Source organism: Notothenia rossii (assembly GCF_949606895.1).
Source record: "Notothenia rossii genome assembly, chromosome: 5".
NCBI classification, from domain to species: domain Eukaryota; kingdom Metazoa; phylum Chordata; class Actinopteri; order Perciformes; family Nototheniidae; genus Notothenia; species Notothenia rossii.
The window spans coordinates 1,307,965-1,325,596 of record NC_136903.1 but is presented as its reverse complement, the minus strand read 5'-3'; the positions used below and the strand labels follow the sequence as shown (position 1 = coordinate 1,325,596).

General features: G+C 44.2%; 1 protein-coding gene across 2 annotated transcripts in view; it reads left to right on the top strand.

Moving 5' to 3' along the window:
* znf609a (zinc finger protein 609a) overlaps positions 1–15,147 on the top strand; it is a 57,987-nt gene extending 42,840 nt beyond the window's left edge. Inside the window, exons 3-11 of one of the 2 annotated variants that reach the window (XM_079683908.1) lie at positions 5,492–5,717; positions 6,436–6,523; positions 6,708–7,953; positions 9,471–9,656; positions 9,769–10,272; positions 10,478–10,856; positions 11,155–11,460; positions 12,221–12,290; positions 13,926–15,147. In XM_079683908.1, the coding sequence (XP_079540034.1) occupies positions 5,492–5,717; positions 6,436–6,523; positions 6,708–7,953; positions 9,471–9,656; positions 9,769–10,272; positions 10,478–10,856; positions 11,155–11,460; positions 12,221–12,290; positions 13,926–13,935 (3,015 nt within the window). In that variant the 3' untranslated portion in view covers positions 13,936–15,147. Of the gene's footprint in view, positions 1–5,491; positions 5,718–6,435; positions 6,524–6,707; positions 7,954–9,470; positions 9,657–9,768; positions 10,273–10,477; positions 10,857–11,154; positions 11,461–12,220; positions 12,300–13,925 lie in introns of both variants that reach the window. The other variant, XM_079683909.1, reaches the window with a different exon arrangement.
* Positions 15,148–17,632: the final 2,485 nt, after the last annotated feature.

The following is a 17,632-nucleotide window of genomic DNA, read 5'->3' as shown; positions in this document are numbered from 1 at the left end:
GATTTTTCCGTCATTGTTTAATAAAATATTCGGTTAACGCGACCACTGGTGTCCCAGCAACATCAGTACCAAGCGAGAGAGTTGTTTCCAGAGCAGGGGATATTGTAAATGCCCAAACACCCCAGCTTATAAATACCTGGAAATGTGGACATTCTCATATTCCTAAAAACCTGTCTGATGATGCTGAGTGAGTGAAAAACTAAAGTGAAACGTGATTTATTTTATTGCAGGGTCTGATTATTAAATGTCCTTGTTTATTTGTGAGATGCAGTGGCATAAAGAAAATGCTTACTTTGTTTGGTAGTACCATTAGGTACAAAAACACTGGTTTTCTTGTTACAGTCTGTTACTGTCACTTTGTTTTTGACACTTTAAAATACTGCTATCCTACAAAAAGGCTGTAAAACTCAGATTTATTATGTAATAAAGAAACATTTTCCGAGTAAAAAAATGTTTTATTGAAAAAAAAAAATTAATGATTTTTTTTCCTTCCCTTTATTATTCAATATCGCGATAAATACCGTACCGTGGACTTGTTATCGCGATATTATCGTACCGTGAGTTTTTGGTACTGTTACATCCCTAGTAGATAGTATTCATTATATTAATCAAATCAAGGTTTATTTATACAGCACAATATCACAAACTAAATATTTCAAACTGGAGGGTGGCGCCCCACCAACGGAGCCCCGCGCCCCCCCCCTCAAATTCAAGGGGTTTAAAAAATAAATAAAAATAAATTTCTTTTTTTTATTATTATTATTTTTATTATTATTTATATATATATATATAAAAATATATATATATATATATATATAGCACCAAACGGCAACTAATACACTAATCTATATCTACTGTCACTTGTCACATTGAACATGTGCTCTTTTATTAAATAAACTAAACGCTTTCATATTAGGTTGTGAGTTTAGTGTTTTTGACCCGAAGAAACACTGATAGATTAATCAATAACAATAATCCACATCTCCTCTCTCTGCTCCAGAGGATTTAAAAAATATTTAGAGTGGCAAAGCCCCTCCCCTTCCGGTGGACCTCCATGGGACCTTATTTAGGAAAAATGATGTATTGAAGTCAATGGAGAGAGAAAGATTATCTTTCGATCCCGTTTGAATTGTGCCACGAATTACACATATGATGTTTCTCAATTTAAAAGATAATTTTGCAAGTCAAAAAAATAAAAATGTGTCGTAAAACTGTGAAGCAACACTTTGTTTGTGTGAAACGCTGAATGAACTACATCTCTGGTCTCGCAGAACAACACACGTCACCAAGATGGCCGTCACTACTGTCTTGTCAACAAAAGGATTGACTTCCCTCACTATCACCACAATGAAACACATCCAGAAGAATGTCATGCAAAGCTGCCTGCCTGCCTTCCTTTGATTCTCTCTGAACTGCCTGCTCTTTTTAACGTTTAATGTCAACCATTTGTCCAGATAGCGTGCAGTAGAAAAGATCGCAGATGCTAATGTAGCGTTAGCATCTGTGATCAGCATTCCCCCCCCCGGCTTAAATTGTGTATTATAGAATGATCACACCGGTGACAGTACTCTTCAAAGGGTTCACGAAATATGACTACTAGTCTTACTGTTTAACATGTTGGGTTACTTAATGTTACTTCATGTTAAGGCGAATAAAATAAGGTGAACAGATTTTCAAAATTAAAACCGGGGACATTTTGAGTTTTGCCGTCAATATATCATTAACATAACCAATTTTCTTCACTGTTAAAGAAAAAAGGGGGACAATTCTGGTTCAATGTAATTCGTACATTTTAACTGTTGGATACAAACAGAAGGACTAGCTCATATGAGACTTCAAAGGTCTTTTATTTTGAAACTGTACATCAGATTGTCCTGATTCTCTCTGATTGACTATATGGGGTGTTCTGCTACACCCTGGAGTGAAATAAGTCTTTGATAATTTGACAGTTGTTATTTATTCTTGTATAAAAACAGAAGGACAATAGCTCATATATGAGATTTCAAAAGTATTTTATTTTGAAACTCTACATCAGAATTTCCTGATTTTCTCTGATTGACTAGATGGGGTCTCCTGCTGTCACCCTGAAGTGAAATAAGTATTTGATTTACTTCGAATGACTCTTTGATTATGGACGGTTCCCATTGAATAATAATCAAAATATACGATGGACAATAGATCTAATTTGAGATTTTAAACAGCATACATTTTAAATTGTGCTTCAGAAAGTAATGTTATTTTAGGAGTGTTGTGAGATGGTGTCAACATCAATTGAAATTAGTCACCCAGTGGAAATGTTAGATCTGTCTTCATAACTGTATCCTTACATTTTATATTCACTCAGTTATAATTTGGTAGTTATACGTAGTTTGTTTTAATTTATTATCGATCACATTATATAGTACATATTTCTTAATTTAAGCTCCAGTATATATGAATATGTTTGGTGGGTCATTCCTAGCATTCGGTGCCATTTAGTTCCCCACCACATTATATCATATATTTTGTATTTAAAAAGGTCTAATGCTTATTTTTTAAAAGCTTGGTTTTAAATGTTTATACCCTCTACCATAAAACAACAATGTTATTTAGCCAGGATATTAAAAATTCTAAATAATTACTCTGATTTTAGCACAAGTAGGCCAAATGGCTGTGTCCCCAATCATGTTTGCTCAACTTCTGTAACAGATATACAAAAAGAAATCAAAGAAATACAAACAAATTCTACATTTTTGTGAGTGTTGTATGACCCTTTTGCTAATATTCCTCACCAAATTGAAATTGTTGTTATTAATTCATTTGTATTGAAAATAAAGTGTGTGTCCCCTGTTTGAATGTCCCCCCTGTTACTCTGATTTTAATCCCTCTGGACACGCCCCTTTACTATTCTACTATTTGTATAACTCAAGAAGAAGAAGAATACATTTTGAGTGGGAAATAATCTTCAAGAAGCAGAGTGAATGTGTTCTTCCTTCAACGTTTTTCTAATGTTTTAAAGAACCTAACTATTGCGGTAAACTAAAGCATAAAATGTCCACCCTGTTATTCTCATTTTTAGTGGAACTGATCATTTGTTTTACATTTAGAAAATTTGGTGAATATATCTATCAAATATATGTTTCTGTTGTCACCAAGTGCTAGCTTGATTATCATCACACATGTAGCAATAGCCAAGTTTAGCATAAAATGTCCACCCTGTTACTATTTTTCACAGTAACAGGGTGCACACACAGTAACTGGGGATGGTAAAAAAAAAAAATGTAAGCATAATATCCTGAGCTTGACCAAAATATTTTTCTTATACTTTAACAAGCCATCATTCAGATTAAATTTTTAAAAAACATGGAAAATGATGTTTTTTATTTTTGAATACCCTAGCTGAAATGGCACCGAATGCTTGGAATGACCCTGGTGTGTTTTTTTAGGTATATTTGTTATTGACCGAGTAAACGCTTTTATTTTGAAGGCAGTTTTTACAGGCCTCTACCGTAATGCATAGGATATTCGCGCACCGCAACACAACGTGTGGGCTGGCTTGACTGTGTTTTCCGAAGTGGGGGCTGTTGACCACAGTCTGTTTACCCAGTGTTTCCTGACATAAAACGTTTTGTTTTACCTTGCTATGTGTTTTTAACGTATATTAAAAAACGGGGACATTTCCGGGGACAGTTTCAACCGGGGACAGGCTAATACAAACGGGGACGTCTGGTCACCCTATAATAAAAATGACAAGGCTGTAATGCTAACTAACGTGCTAGTTTGTGATATTGGGCTGTATAAATAAACTTCGATTTTATTTATATATATTTTTTATTATTATTTATGTTTTTCAAAATATAGACTAATGCTAATAATAGTATTAATAATTGTAAATGGCCATTGGTGACACCACCAGTTGGTTTTACTGTAAACTTGGAGGAAGCCAGCAGCGCAGGCTGCGCAGAGTGCAGACTGCTGCAGCCTGCTACACACCGACCCCGCCCCCCCTCTCCGTCACACGTGCGATTGATTTATTGGCGATATACAGAACAGTGAGAACAACACTGAGTATGGTATAGATTTTTCTACAGCTATGCGGATGATACACAATTGTACATATCGGCTGAACCAAATGATGTGACAGCCATACACTCCATTACCAACTGCCTGACAGCAATAAACAAATGGATGAACGATCATTTTCTGAAATTGAATGAGGACAAAACTGAAGTCCTACTTGTTGGCCCCAAATCAAAAAGAGAGATGCTTACAAATAATCTAGGAAGCTGAACCACTTGGATTAAACCGGAGGTGACAAGTCTCCGTGTCATCCTGGACTCAGATTAGAACGTAAACGCCCATTTAAACAAAGTGACCAAAATAGCTTTCTTTCATCTCAGAAACATAGCGAAGGTACGACCATTCATAAATCACACGATGCAGAGAAGCTAATTCATGCTTTTATATCCAGCCGACTGCAATGCACTCTTCACTGGAAAGCACAAGAAAGCTGTTGGAAGACTCCGGCTCATTCAAAACTCTGCAGCTAGACTACTAACGAACACCAAAAGGAGGGAACACATTAGTTCTGTCTCAGCTACTCTAAGACCTGTAACTTTCAGAATTGATTTGAAGCTGCTTCTCCTCACAAACAAAGCTCTAAACGGACACGGACCCAGCCACATTGCTGACTCTCTGATAAACGACACACCCGCCAGAACACTGCGACCATCAGATGCAGGTCTATTAGAGGTCACCAGAAAGAGTCATAAGAAGATCGGTGAAGCATCCTTTGTAAACCACGCCCCAAAACTGTGGAACCACGCCCCAATACTGCACTATTCTCTGTGATTGACAGTTCTCTATTTCTCTATGTTTTATTCTCCATGTTTTTATTTGATCCCACTTTTTGCTTTGCTCTTGCTGCTTGTTACTGATTTGATGTCTTATTTCTTACTGATGTAAAGCCCTTTGAACTGCAATCCCCTGTATGAAAGGTGCTATACAAATCAAGTTATTATTATTATTATTAACGCAACTAAAGATGAACAAAGCGGCACGTTCAACGAAGAGTTCCTCGTGGAACTACTTCGAATTGTACGGCCTATTGTTCTAAAGTGCCGGTGGGGGGGCGGCGAATAATCGATTTATATTCGCCAGGGTTGTCCGATTTTCGAATGATCATGGTCAGTTTCTGGCATCCTTATCAGAGACAGACTCTGTATTTATCTGAGATCTGTGACCTTTCCCTGACCTTTCCCTGGGTAGTCGGTACAGACAGGTATGCTTACAAATCCGAAACAGGTGCTAGTTCAAAATGTAATATAATAGAAAATAATACCCAACCTAAAATAATATGTAAATAAAATAAATATAATAAAAAAATATATATAAACATAAAATAAGGTGTTTAGAGCTCAGTGTTGTTGGTTTCCATCTTCTCTCAAATGTTTCTAGTTGTAGTGTTGCTGTAGTGTGTTGTTTTACGCTCTGCGTTCCTTCCCTCTTCCAGATGGAGTCTCCGGTCTCCACGCCGGCTCCTCCTCCGCTCCACCCCCTCGTCTCGGGGTCTGGCAGCGACATCTCGTCCCCCTGCGAGCAGCTGATGGTCCGGACGCGCTCGGTGGCCGTGAACACAGCCGACGCCGCGCTCGCCACGGAGCCAGAGTGCCTGGGACCCTGTGAGCCAGGCACCAGCGTCAACCTGGAGGGCATCGTGTGGCAGGAGACGGAGGACGGTGAGAGCTTTATTCATCAAATCAAAGTTTATTTATACATATATATATATATATATATACAGTATATATATCACAAAACAACAGTTGTCAACATCTTGTGGCAGGAGACGGAGGACGGTGAGAGATACCAAATTTCGTGAATTTCCGACTATATTCGAGTAGTTTCAAGTAGCTTGTCACATATTAATCGTCAAAAGTGGTTCGTTCTCCGTTAGTCTACAACTTCCCCGTTTGAGCTATCCACTATTTCTTTGCAAAATAACATCACATTTGTTAAGAATTTAAATGTATCCGATCTATCCTCCTGGAGGAGTTTGTAAAAGTTTGCAAAGATAACAGGAAAATTGCACCTTTTCCAAAATGGCCGACCTCTGGGTGGGCGGGGCTAATGAAGGCCGATTGGAAATGTCTTCACAATCTTAAGAACAATGGGTTTACCAAATTTAGTGATATTCTATTCGAGTAGTTTGTCACATATTAATTAAGAAGTGGTTTGTTCTCCGTTAGCCTACGACTTCCCCGTTTGAGCTAAAACAGAACAGCCCTGAAACAGAAACAAGTTTTTGAAGCCAAAAGGTATAATATCATATAATCATAAACGCATGACGATGTGTCGACTCATCGCCCGAATAAACGAGCACTGCTCTACAAAACAAATCGTTAATTTTTCGATATTCTCGAGGTCAGCCCTAATTCTAACTGGTTGTATGTTTTCTAGGCATGCTGGTGGTGAACGTCACCTGGAGGAACAAGACGTACGTCGGGACCCTGCTGGACTGCACCAGACATGACTGGGCCCCCCCGAGGTGCACACTCAATTACATCTCAGATAGAAACAGCAGAACGCTGGATGCAAATCAGAAGCACGCTGAAGGCTCTTTGAGCAGCTTGTCTCTCACTGATTGGCCGTTATGTTAAATGTTTGTTTGTTTTTCATGTATTGTTTCTTGATATCTATATATTTGTAAGTCTCTTCTCGCTCACTTCCAGGTTCTGCGAGTCTCCCAGCAGTGACGTGGAGATGCGCGGCGGTCGAGGTCGTGGGAAGCGGATTCGACCCGGCAGCAACACGCCGCTCAACGACAACAGCAACTCCTCCGACAACAAAGGGAGCGGCAGCAGTAAGACGCGCGGTGGCGGCAGCGCGGCGGCGGCTAACAGCAAAGGGCGGCGAGGCAGCCAGACGGCCATGTTGGGAGGAACTGAAGCTAGTCCATCTTCCAACAAGAGGAAAAACAAACCCGCGTCCGACATGGAACCAACTTCCAGCTCCGAGGACACAAAGGCCTCTAAACGAATGAGGACAGACTCCACCGGTAACGCTCTCCCACTTCCTGGAGGGAAACCGGATTCCCTTCCTCCTCCAATGTTGGATTGCCCCTCCCCCGTCCTCATCGACTGCCCTCACCCCAACTGCAACAAGAAGTACAAGCACATGAACGGGCTGAAGTACCACCAGGCGCGGGCGCACAACGACCACGAGGTTCAGGACGTGGACAGCGAGTACGGGGACGATGTTTTAACCCACTCTGACGCTCCGGGTTCTTGTAACGGAGCCGCCGCCATTTCTCCCGCTCGCTCAACGACTCCTAAAGGACGGGGGTTCGACGCGCCTTCGCCCTCGCCGGGAAGGATGAAGGTGAGGAAGAAGGAGGCGGAGATGGAGGCGGAGTTGGAGGAGGAAGGGGCGTGTCTTACGGACGAGGCAAGCAATGACGGGTTGGACGACAGGAAGTCCAGGAAGACGACGGGGGGCGGGAAACCTGATAAAGTGACTCAGAAAGGCGTAAAACCCGGACGTCCTTCCGCCGCCTCCCCTTCCCCTTCTTACGCCTTACAGAACACTTCCCCCGCCTCCTCCGTGGTGCAGCAGCCAATCCCCAAGAGCTCCGCCTCCAGCCCCGGCCCCACCCCCACCAAGGACAAGAAGAAGAAGAAGAAGAGGGAGGGAGGCAGGGAAGGAGGCAGGGAAGGAGACAGTCCTAAAGGGAAGGGAGGAGGGAATAGAGAGGAGGACTCTCCGGACTTCCTTCTGAACGGATCGGAGCATCAGAATCGTTTGGCGAGCATCAAAGCGGAGGCGGATAAGGTTTACAGTTTCTCCGACACGGCGCCCAGCCCCTCGCTCGGCCGGGGGGAGGGGGGGAACCTGAACGGGGCCGAAACAGGAAGCCCCGCCTACTCGGACATCTCCGACGCCGGGGAGGACGGGGAGGCGAGGACGGGGGAGGTGAAGGTGGGTCTACCTTTTAGAAAAACACTTTATTTATTGACTTGATTTATTTAGAACGTGTAAAACAATAATACAAACAATTATAATGAAATGAAAGAAGAGAATGATGATACTGTACAAACTGAAGCAGTGTCACATTGAGGCGGGGGAGGTGAAGGTGGGTCTTCCTAAAAAAAAACTTTATTTATTGAGATTTTTCAAACATGATAGTCTTTCTGCAGCTCAGAGCGTTTCACATTCATTAGTGTTTCACAGCTGTGGTCGTCTGCCTGTATTGTTTGGTGTTCATCTGTTGTAACTCTGTTCTGCCCTCTTGGACAGGTCGCTCTGGAAAAATAGGTTTTAATCTTAATAGCCGCGTTCACACCAAGTACTTAGCCGTACTTAGTGCCGGCACTTATTACCCCAGGGCACTAAGTACAGATCGCGTTCACACCGGAATAAGTTCCCTGAGGGAAGAGTAGGCAAATGAGCCGCTGACGTCACTTCTTCTTCTTCTGCTTTGGGTTTACTGGCAGGCCGCAAACAACTTCACGGCGTATACTGCCACCCGGAGTCCCCGGCCGGAAGTACCCGGAGTTTGGGACTGGCCTTCAGAGTAAATCACCAGAACACCGACACCTCCTTATCTCCACCGCTCCCATGTTTTATTTTGTGTTGCCAGAAATTAGTCTCTCTGCGTTTCTGCGCTGGGCTAATGCTAATGCTAATGCTAATAATGCTAATGCGAGGATAATAAAATGGCGGCTCTACAAAACATTTCAGAGTTTTACGGGGCGTGGTTTGCAATTCGCCCAGCCAATCAGAACTGGGGCACTTTTCCCCCCCAGGAGAGTACCACCTCTCAGCAGGCACTGAACATGGGGGTAAAAGTTCCCGGCACCAAGTTCTCTTTTTGGTGTGAACGCGACATCAGGGGTACTAACGGAACTAAAGGGGAAAAGTACTATTGAGACTTTTACCTGGTTAAATAAAGGATATAGAGAGAGTCCTGCAGGTTAGCATCCAGCAGCTTCTATATGCTAGGGACCCTACAAACAAACACTTTATTTACTGGCTTTTTTATTTATTTGATTTTATCTTTATTTATTTAGAACGTTTAAAACAATAATACAAAAAATAATCATGAAATGAAACAAGAGAATGATGATACCGTTGAGGTGGTCACATTGAGGCGAGGGAGGTGAAGGTGGGTGTCCATAAAAAACAAACAATATATTTATTGAGCCTTTTCCACACATTATAGTCCTTCATAAAACGTTGGGGTCCTCAGCATGTCGGGGTCTCCATCAGACCCTCTGAGCTGAAAACAGACTATTACCTTTTTAGTTTGGGGTCACTGTTCGTGTTTTAATATTTTATGATTCTTAATCTTTGTTTTGTTTCTAATGATGTTCCCGACTCTTGATTTCCCCTCATTGTTATTGTTTGTTTGTGCCTGGTGTGGCTCTGTGAAGCTCTGCGTGTTTCACGAAAGCTTCTGTATGAATAACGTTGTTTATCATCATTGTTATTAAAAGGTGAAGACGGAGCCCGACCAGGCGCCTCGAGAAGGTGCCAAGAAGACCCTGTTCCCCCCCCAGCCGCCCGGGAAGGAATACTACCCAAACTACGACTCGTATTACTCCCCCACGTACCCCAACGCCAGCCCCGCCGCACCCCCCCTCATGGAGGGCGTCCAGGTGAAGAAGGAGGAGGAGTCGGAGGTGAGGGAGGGGCTGGTTCTTAATAAGGAGCTGTACAGCGTTTGATCTGAAATGTGTTTCTGTGTAAAGCCTCTCCATGTCTGTCTGACGCCTCTGAGCGCTTGTTTTGAAGGTGGAGCCTCTGGAGGACAGGAAGCTGGACCCTCAGCAGCCGTCTGTGATCCAGCCGCGCTCCAACATGTACGCACAGCAGCTTTACTACAACCAGTACTACGTGCCCCCCTACTCCTACCCCCCCGACCAGAACTACCACGCCCACCTGCTGGCCTCCAACCCCGCGTACCGACAGCAGCACGACAACAAGAAGGCCTCGCTGCCCCCCCCCACGCTCTCCAGAGCCCCCAGCCTCTCAGACCTGGGGGGCAGCAAGGGGGGCCCCAAGCCAAAAGAGCCAAGAGAGCCAAGAGAGCTGAAGGAGCCTAAAGAAGCCCCCCAGGCCACTGCAGAGGGCAAATCTGTGATCATGTCGAAAGGCGAGGAGCAGAAGGTCCCGCCGTCTCCAGCCGCCGCCGTCCAACCAGAAGGCCTGAAGATGAAGCTGAGTGAAGCAGGGCATCATGGGAAAGAAGAGGGGGGGAAACAGGGAGGAGTGGAGCCCGCCATGTGGTACAGACAGGTAACTACAGCTGGGGTTAGCACTGGGCGGGGCAGGAGTTCGATGAATGTAAAAAAAATGCCATAAAAAAGTATTTGAAGAAAAAGTCTCAATATTTAGGAACTGATGCCGTTTCACAACGTAAACAGTCTGTTGTCCTGACTAATGTCTCTCTCCTCCTCCTCCTCCTCCTCCTCCTCCTCCTCCTCCTCCTCCTCCTCCTCAGGAGCCGGACTCTCGCCTCTGGCCCTATGTTTATCCCAACAAATACCCAGAAGCCCCGAAGCCTCAGGAGGAGGAAAGAGAACGAGAGAGAGAAAGAGAGAGGGAAAGGAAAGGAAAGGAGGAGCGATCGAGACCTAAAGAGCACCAGAAGGAGAAGGAGGAGGTGAAGGAGGAGGTGAAGGAGGGTGATCACCGAGGGGGGGGTAAGGAGGCGCGCCCCCCGCCCCCTCCCCAGATGCAGTTCTCCTCCCCTATGCCCCAGCATCACCAGGGTTACCTGCCCTACATGCCGGGGCCGTACGCCTACAGCCACGGGTACGAGGGAGCGGGGCACCCGGGGTTCAGAGGCCTGCCCTCCGTCATGATGCAGAACTACCCCGGTGAGTGGGACTCGAAGGGTTAATGCAACGTGTTTTAGGGAAATTGGTGTAAATGTAGTATTTGCAGGAAATTTGAGAAAAAAATTCCAAATATTTGCTGAAAAACTGGTGAAAACGTATTTTTATAAAAGCCAAATATTTCCTGAAAACCTGAAAGAAATGTCATAACTTTGCAGAAACAATGAAATCAAAGGCCAAATATTTGATCATTTCTTTTATAAATAAAGCGTTTAAAAAGAGTGGAAAGGCCAATATTGAGTATAAGCTGAGGTGATTGAGCTGCTGTCTCTCTCCTCAGGCTACCTGCCGGCCGGCTACTCGTTCCCTTCCTACGGGGGGAAGGCTGCGGGGGGGGAGGAGGGGGAGAAAGCCTCCAGGTCCAGCCCCACCGTGAAGCCCCCCCCCGCAGAGAACAAAGCTCTGGAGCTGCTGCAGCAACACGCCAGCCAGTACAAGAGCAAATCCCCCTCAGTGCAGGACAACAAGCCCCAAGAGAGGGAGAGGGAGGGACCCCGGAACTCCCCCTCCCAACGCATGCTGCCCTCCCACCATCACCTGGGGTACCCTCTGCTGGGGGGGCAGTACGACCTGTCCTACGCCTCAGGTGAGACACAGGTTGAAGAGGACCAGGAGTTACAAGGAACGTGGAAAAAAGAGATAGAAAGGGTCAATATTTGATGAAAAAGTGAATTCAAGTCGTTTAAATTATTTTAAAAAGTGAAAGTCATGAAAACATCACATTGTGACTGCACATATATTTATGAGTATATCTATATTCCGTGTAAATATTGCTATATTTTAATGTTATTTACGTATCCACCAAATACACCAAGGAGCATTCCTCCTGTGAGTAAACCTGACTCTGGTGAAAAGTGAAGAAAAGCTATAAAAACTGTAAAAAAAAAAAAACAGCCAGAAAAAGTCTAAATATTATAAAAAGTGATTTAAAGTTTAGCTTTTTCCATCACATTGATATTATATATATCATTGTGCGTACAGAACTATCCTCGGACTCACGTGAGGATCCGATTCTGTGGTTAACACCAGCTGGAGACATGTTATGGTTTTGTTCGTACCCCTCTGGTGGATTTAAAACATGGGTTGCCAACACGTCTCTAAATGATAAAACTAATCTTCAAAATCGACCCAAAACTCATCAAAACCAACGGGAGTACGGATACGGCTGCTTTCTGGTTAAAGCTACCATTTCTGACCCTGAAAATAACTACCATTATTGACCCTGAAAAGGTCAGAAATGGACTCAATAACCCCAAAAGCAGTCCACACAAATCAGCCAAGAGTTTTGTTTTACTATTATGAGTTGGTTTTATCAGCGTATTTTAAACGTTGTGAATGTTTTCCAGGTCTCTCGTCTTCAGCCATCGTCGCCAGTCAGCAGGCGTCGGCCCCGTCCATGTACCCCCCCCCACGGAGGTGAGAACGGTGAGAGACACGCACGCACACACACGCACGCACGCGCACGCACGCACGCACGCACGCACACACACACACACACACACACACACACACACACTAGGGGTGTAACGGTTCACAAACATTTGGGTTCGGTACGTACCTCGGTTATTAGGTCACGGTTCGGTACGTTTTCGGTCCAGCAGAAAAAATAATCACAAAACATAAAATGATTATTTGGGGTTTTTATTATTATTAAACTGTGAATATTAATTCAAATAAATACAAAATATAATAAAATAAACATTAAGGTGCAGCATTTTGATGAACTGGAATAATCTGTATTTGAACTGTACTGTACTCGTACCTAAGCAGCCAGTCTGACATTAGGACTTGCTTGTCATTGTATTGTTTTTTTAAAGAAAGATGAACTTGTCCACATTGCTTGCTGAAAGGGCAGATCTGCTGGCACTAACAATGTCTCCTGCTGTGGAGAACACCCTCTCTAGGGACAGAGGTAGCAGATACAGCCAGGTAGCGCTTTGCTAACATGGCAACAGAAGGATGGTGTTTGTAATAGCTTTGGCTCGGTCTGAACTAGTTGCGAGTGGTGGAGGCTTAAATGCTAGCGGGAGTTGGGTTTGCACTTCAGTCTTTTTTCTTTTGGTACCGGTGATATTCACGTTCGGGTGATGCCTTTTCAAATGAGTGTGCACGTTTGATGTATTGCCAGCCGCGCAACCAATGTTAGTTGAACAATGCCGACAAACAGCTTTGGTTCGGTCCACCTGTCTTTGTCCGTCATCCTTGCACGTAACTGCAAAACCAAAATGTTCCCAAACCGGAGACTTCAATGATGCTGGAGGATTTTTGAGCTCAACTTTATCTGCGTTTACCATTTAGACAGTTCCTCAAATTACTGACTGCATTTGAACGCATCCCTGTGACCAGCTCTCATAGTATGCCTCTCGTCCAATGAAATGACTCGCTCTATGACGCGTTGAACCCAATGTGAGCAAATGACTCTGAATGCTGCGACGCAGTACCTGAGATTACTTCCAAGAAGTTGTTCATGTTCTCAATTTTTTGCATTTAACGTTATATTCGTTCTGTACACTTCGGTACACACGTGTACCGAACCGTCATAATTACTTATTTTTATTAACATTAAAGTCAAATCTTCTTAAAACAAGCAGTGTTTTTTCAGCCGATAAAATATCTAATTCTCTCACACACACACACACACACACACACACACACACACACACACACACACACACACACACACACCACACACACACACACACACACACACACACACACACACACACACACCACACACACACACACACACACACACACACACACACACACACACACACACACACACACACACACACACACACACACACACACACACACACACACACACACACACACACACACACACACACACACACACACACACACACACACACACTCACCCACACACACACACACACACACACTGTCTCCCTCCCTCAGGCTGCAGCACCACCTAGTGGTCATCCCCAATATTTACTTCCTCTTCCTCCTCTTCTTTCAAAAGAAACCCTCAGATTTGTTTTCCCTTTGCTTCTTTTTGTTTAACCTCTCCTGTCCTCCCTCTGTCTGCAGGCACACCTGATTGGCCGCCCAGAGTCGTGTGACTGGATCACATGAGGAAGCATCTGTTTCTACATCAGTTCAATGGTGTTTGTGTGCGTTTGATTTCTCCGCCTGGACGTCCAGCACAACACCCCCCGCCCCCCTCCCCCCAACACACACACACACACACACACACACACACACACACACACACACACACACTGCTGAGACTCCAGGGGGTCCAGTTCAACTGACTACTGGTTCCAATGGTCCTGGAGGTCCTTCTAAAGCCTGATGTCCTACTGGTTCTGATGGATTTAGCAGGTTCTGGTTCTGATGGTTCCAATGGTCCCTACTGGTTCCAATGGTCTCTACTGGTTCCAATGGTTTCTACTGGTTCCAATGGTCTCTAATGGTTCCAATGGTCTCTACTGGTTCCAATGGTCTCTACTGGTTCCAATGGTCTCTACTGGTTCCAATGGTTTCTACTGGTTCTGATGGTTTCTACTGGTTCTGATGGTTCCAATGGTCCCTACTGGTTCCAATGGTCTCTACTGGTTCCAATGGTTCTAATGGTCTCTACTGGTTCCAATGGTCTCTACTGGTTCCAATGGTGTCTACTGGTTCCAATGGTCTCTAATGGTTCCAATGGTCTCTACTGGTTCCAATGGTCTCCAATGGGTCCAATGGTTCTGATGGTCCTTCTAAGCCCAGAGGTCCTTGGGGTTCTGGTGTGTTCTGTCTGGAGGACACAGATGTTGCTGCTGTGACGGACGAGCAGCGGAGGGTCGGACATTTTTTTCTTTTCTTTTTTTTACATTTCATCGTCACATTTCTGCGAGCGACCCCCAGACTTTACCTGCTCTGACCTTTGACCTCTGACCTCCAACTGGAAGTATCTCAGCTTCACGGGAAATAAAAACTAATACTGTGGGCGGAGGAAAACGGACCAATCAGAGCGCAGCCTCAGACTCCTCCTCCTCAGTGTGTAGCTGTACTGTACTCTGTGTGTGTGTGTGTTTGTTTGTGTGTGTGTGTGTGTGTGTGTGTGTGTGTGTGTGTGTGTGTGCGCGCCTGTGTGTGTGCGCCTGTGTGTGTGTGTGTGTGTAAATACTGTACAGAGGAATTATTTTAAAGAGCCTGTTGGATGCTGTTGGATTTCCTACTCTTCTTCTTCTTTTTGTCTGGTAGCCTCTGCCTCTGTTTTTCTACTGTTGTTGATCTGATATTAAATCTGTAGCTGGAGACCGGCGCCTGCCATCTGAGTCCTCATTCACACACACACACACACACACACACACACACACACACACGACAGAAAGTAACAAACAAACATGACAGTGGACGTTTATCAACAAGCTTTATTTCCAATCACAAACATACTTGAAAATATTGTTTTAGTTTTTTATGTTCGAATAAATAAACTTTCCAGGGTTTAATTTCAAAATGCATTTCAAAAGTCACAGGATCATTTCCAATGTTCTGCTGGAATCTGTTTGTTGCTGTTTACTTTCTCAAGAACTACATTTTGAAAGGAGGCACTGACGAGTTTTATGCACTAAAGAATTAGATTTAAAAAAACACTTACCGGAAAGTATTACGTCCTAAAGTCTGCCTCTTCGTGGCGCCTTCACATCCCCATGGACCCCCGGGACAAAAGAAGACTTTGACCTGAAACTTAAAAGCATGTTTAGTCTCAATATGACTCCATGACAGGTTTTTGGGTTTTAATTCTCTACTTTACATCAACATGTGTCCCCTCTTCTCCATGTCTTCTACATCAACATGTGTCCCCTCTTCTTCATGTCTCTTCTACATCAACATGTGTCCCCTCTTCTTCATGTCTCTTCTACATCAACATGTGTCCCCTCTTCTTCATGTCTTCTACATCAACATGTGTCCCCTCTTCTCCATGTCTCTTCTACATCAACATGTGTCCCCTCTTCTCCATGTCTTCTACATCAACATGTGTCCCCTCTTCCTCATGTCTCTTCTTCATCAACATGTGTCCCCTCTTCTTCATGTCTCTTCTACATCAGCATGTGTCCCCTCTTCTCCATGTCTCTTCTACATGTCTTCTACATCAACATGTGTCCCCTCTTCTCCATGTCTTCTACATCAACATGTGTCCCCTCTTCTTCATGTCTTCTACATCAACATGTGTCCCCTCTTCTCCATGTCTCTTCTACATCAACATGTGTCCCCTCTTCTCCATGTCTTCTACATCAACATGTGTCCCCTCTTCTCCATGTCTCTTCTACATCAACATGTGTCCCCTCTTCTCCATGTCTTCTACATCAACATGTGTCCCCTCTTCTCCATGTCTTCTACATCAACATGTGTCCCCTCTTCTTCATGTCTTCTACATCAACATGTGTCCCCTCTTCTCCATGTCTCTTCTACATCAACATGTGTCCCCTCTTCTCCATGTCTTCTACATCAACATGTGTCCCCTCTTCTTCATGTCTCTTCTACATCAACATGTGTCCCCTCTTCTCCATGTCTCTTCTTCATCAACATGTGTCCCCTCTTCTTCATGTCTCTTCTTCATCAACATGTGTCCCCTCTTCTTCATGTCTCTTCTACATCAACATGTGTCCTCTCTTCTTCATGTCTCTTCTACATCAACATGTGTCCCCTCTTCTTCATGTCTCTTCTACATCAACATGTGTCCCCTCTTCTCCATGTCTCTTCTACATCAACATGTGTCCCCTCTTCTCCATGTCTCTTCTACATCAACATGTGTCCCCTCTTCTTCATGTCTCTCCTACATCAACATGTGTCCCCTCTTCTTCATGTCTCTTCTACATCAACATGTGTCCCCTCTTCCTCATGTCTCTTCTACATCAACATGTGTCCCCTCTTCTCCATGTCTCTTCTACATCAACATGTGTCCCCTCTTCCTCATGTCTCTTCTACATCAACATGTGTCCCCTCTTCTTCATGTCTCTTCTACATCAACATGTGTCCCCTCTTCTTCATGTCTCTTCTACATCAACACGTGTCCCCTCTTCTTCATGTCTCTTCTACATCAACACGTGTCCCCTCTGAGATTCTTTCTCTTTTTGATCCATTTCTATAAAAACCTGTCTGAAAATGAGCTGATCAGATTTTAGCCACTTTATGATGTCATAACAATGTTTTGTCTTGTGTAACCATTAGCCAATCAGCAACCAAGGTAACCCCCCCCCCCCCCCCCCCCCTTTTAATATATGGCATTTAGCTGAGGCTTTTATCCAGAGAGACTTACAATAAGTGCGTTCGGCCAACAAAATACAACCTTGAAGAAAACAGAATCATATAAGTTCATCAGGTTTCATAGAGCCAAACATTTCAAGTGCTACTCAACTGGCTCTAGATCAGCCAGCCCTTTATTAGTATATAAGTGCTTTGTTAGTAACTCTATCTCTGGAAGTGGAGTCCAAAGAGATGAGCTTTCAGTCTGAAGAAGATGTGTAAGCTTTCTGCTGTCCTGATTTCAATGGGGAGCTCATTCCACCATTTTGGAGCCAGGATAGCAAACCCACGTGTTTCTGCTGATGGGAACTTGGGTCCCCCTCGCAGTGCGGGTGCAGCGAGCTGTTTGGCTGATGCAGAGCGGAGTGCACGTGCTGGGGTGTACGGTTTAACCATGTCCTGGATGTAGGAAGGGCCAGATCCATTCACAGCATGGTACGCAAGTACCAGTGTCTTGAAGTGGATTCTAGCAGTTACTGGAAGCCAGTGAAGGGAGCGGA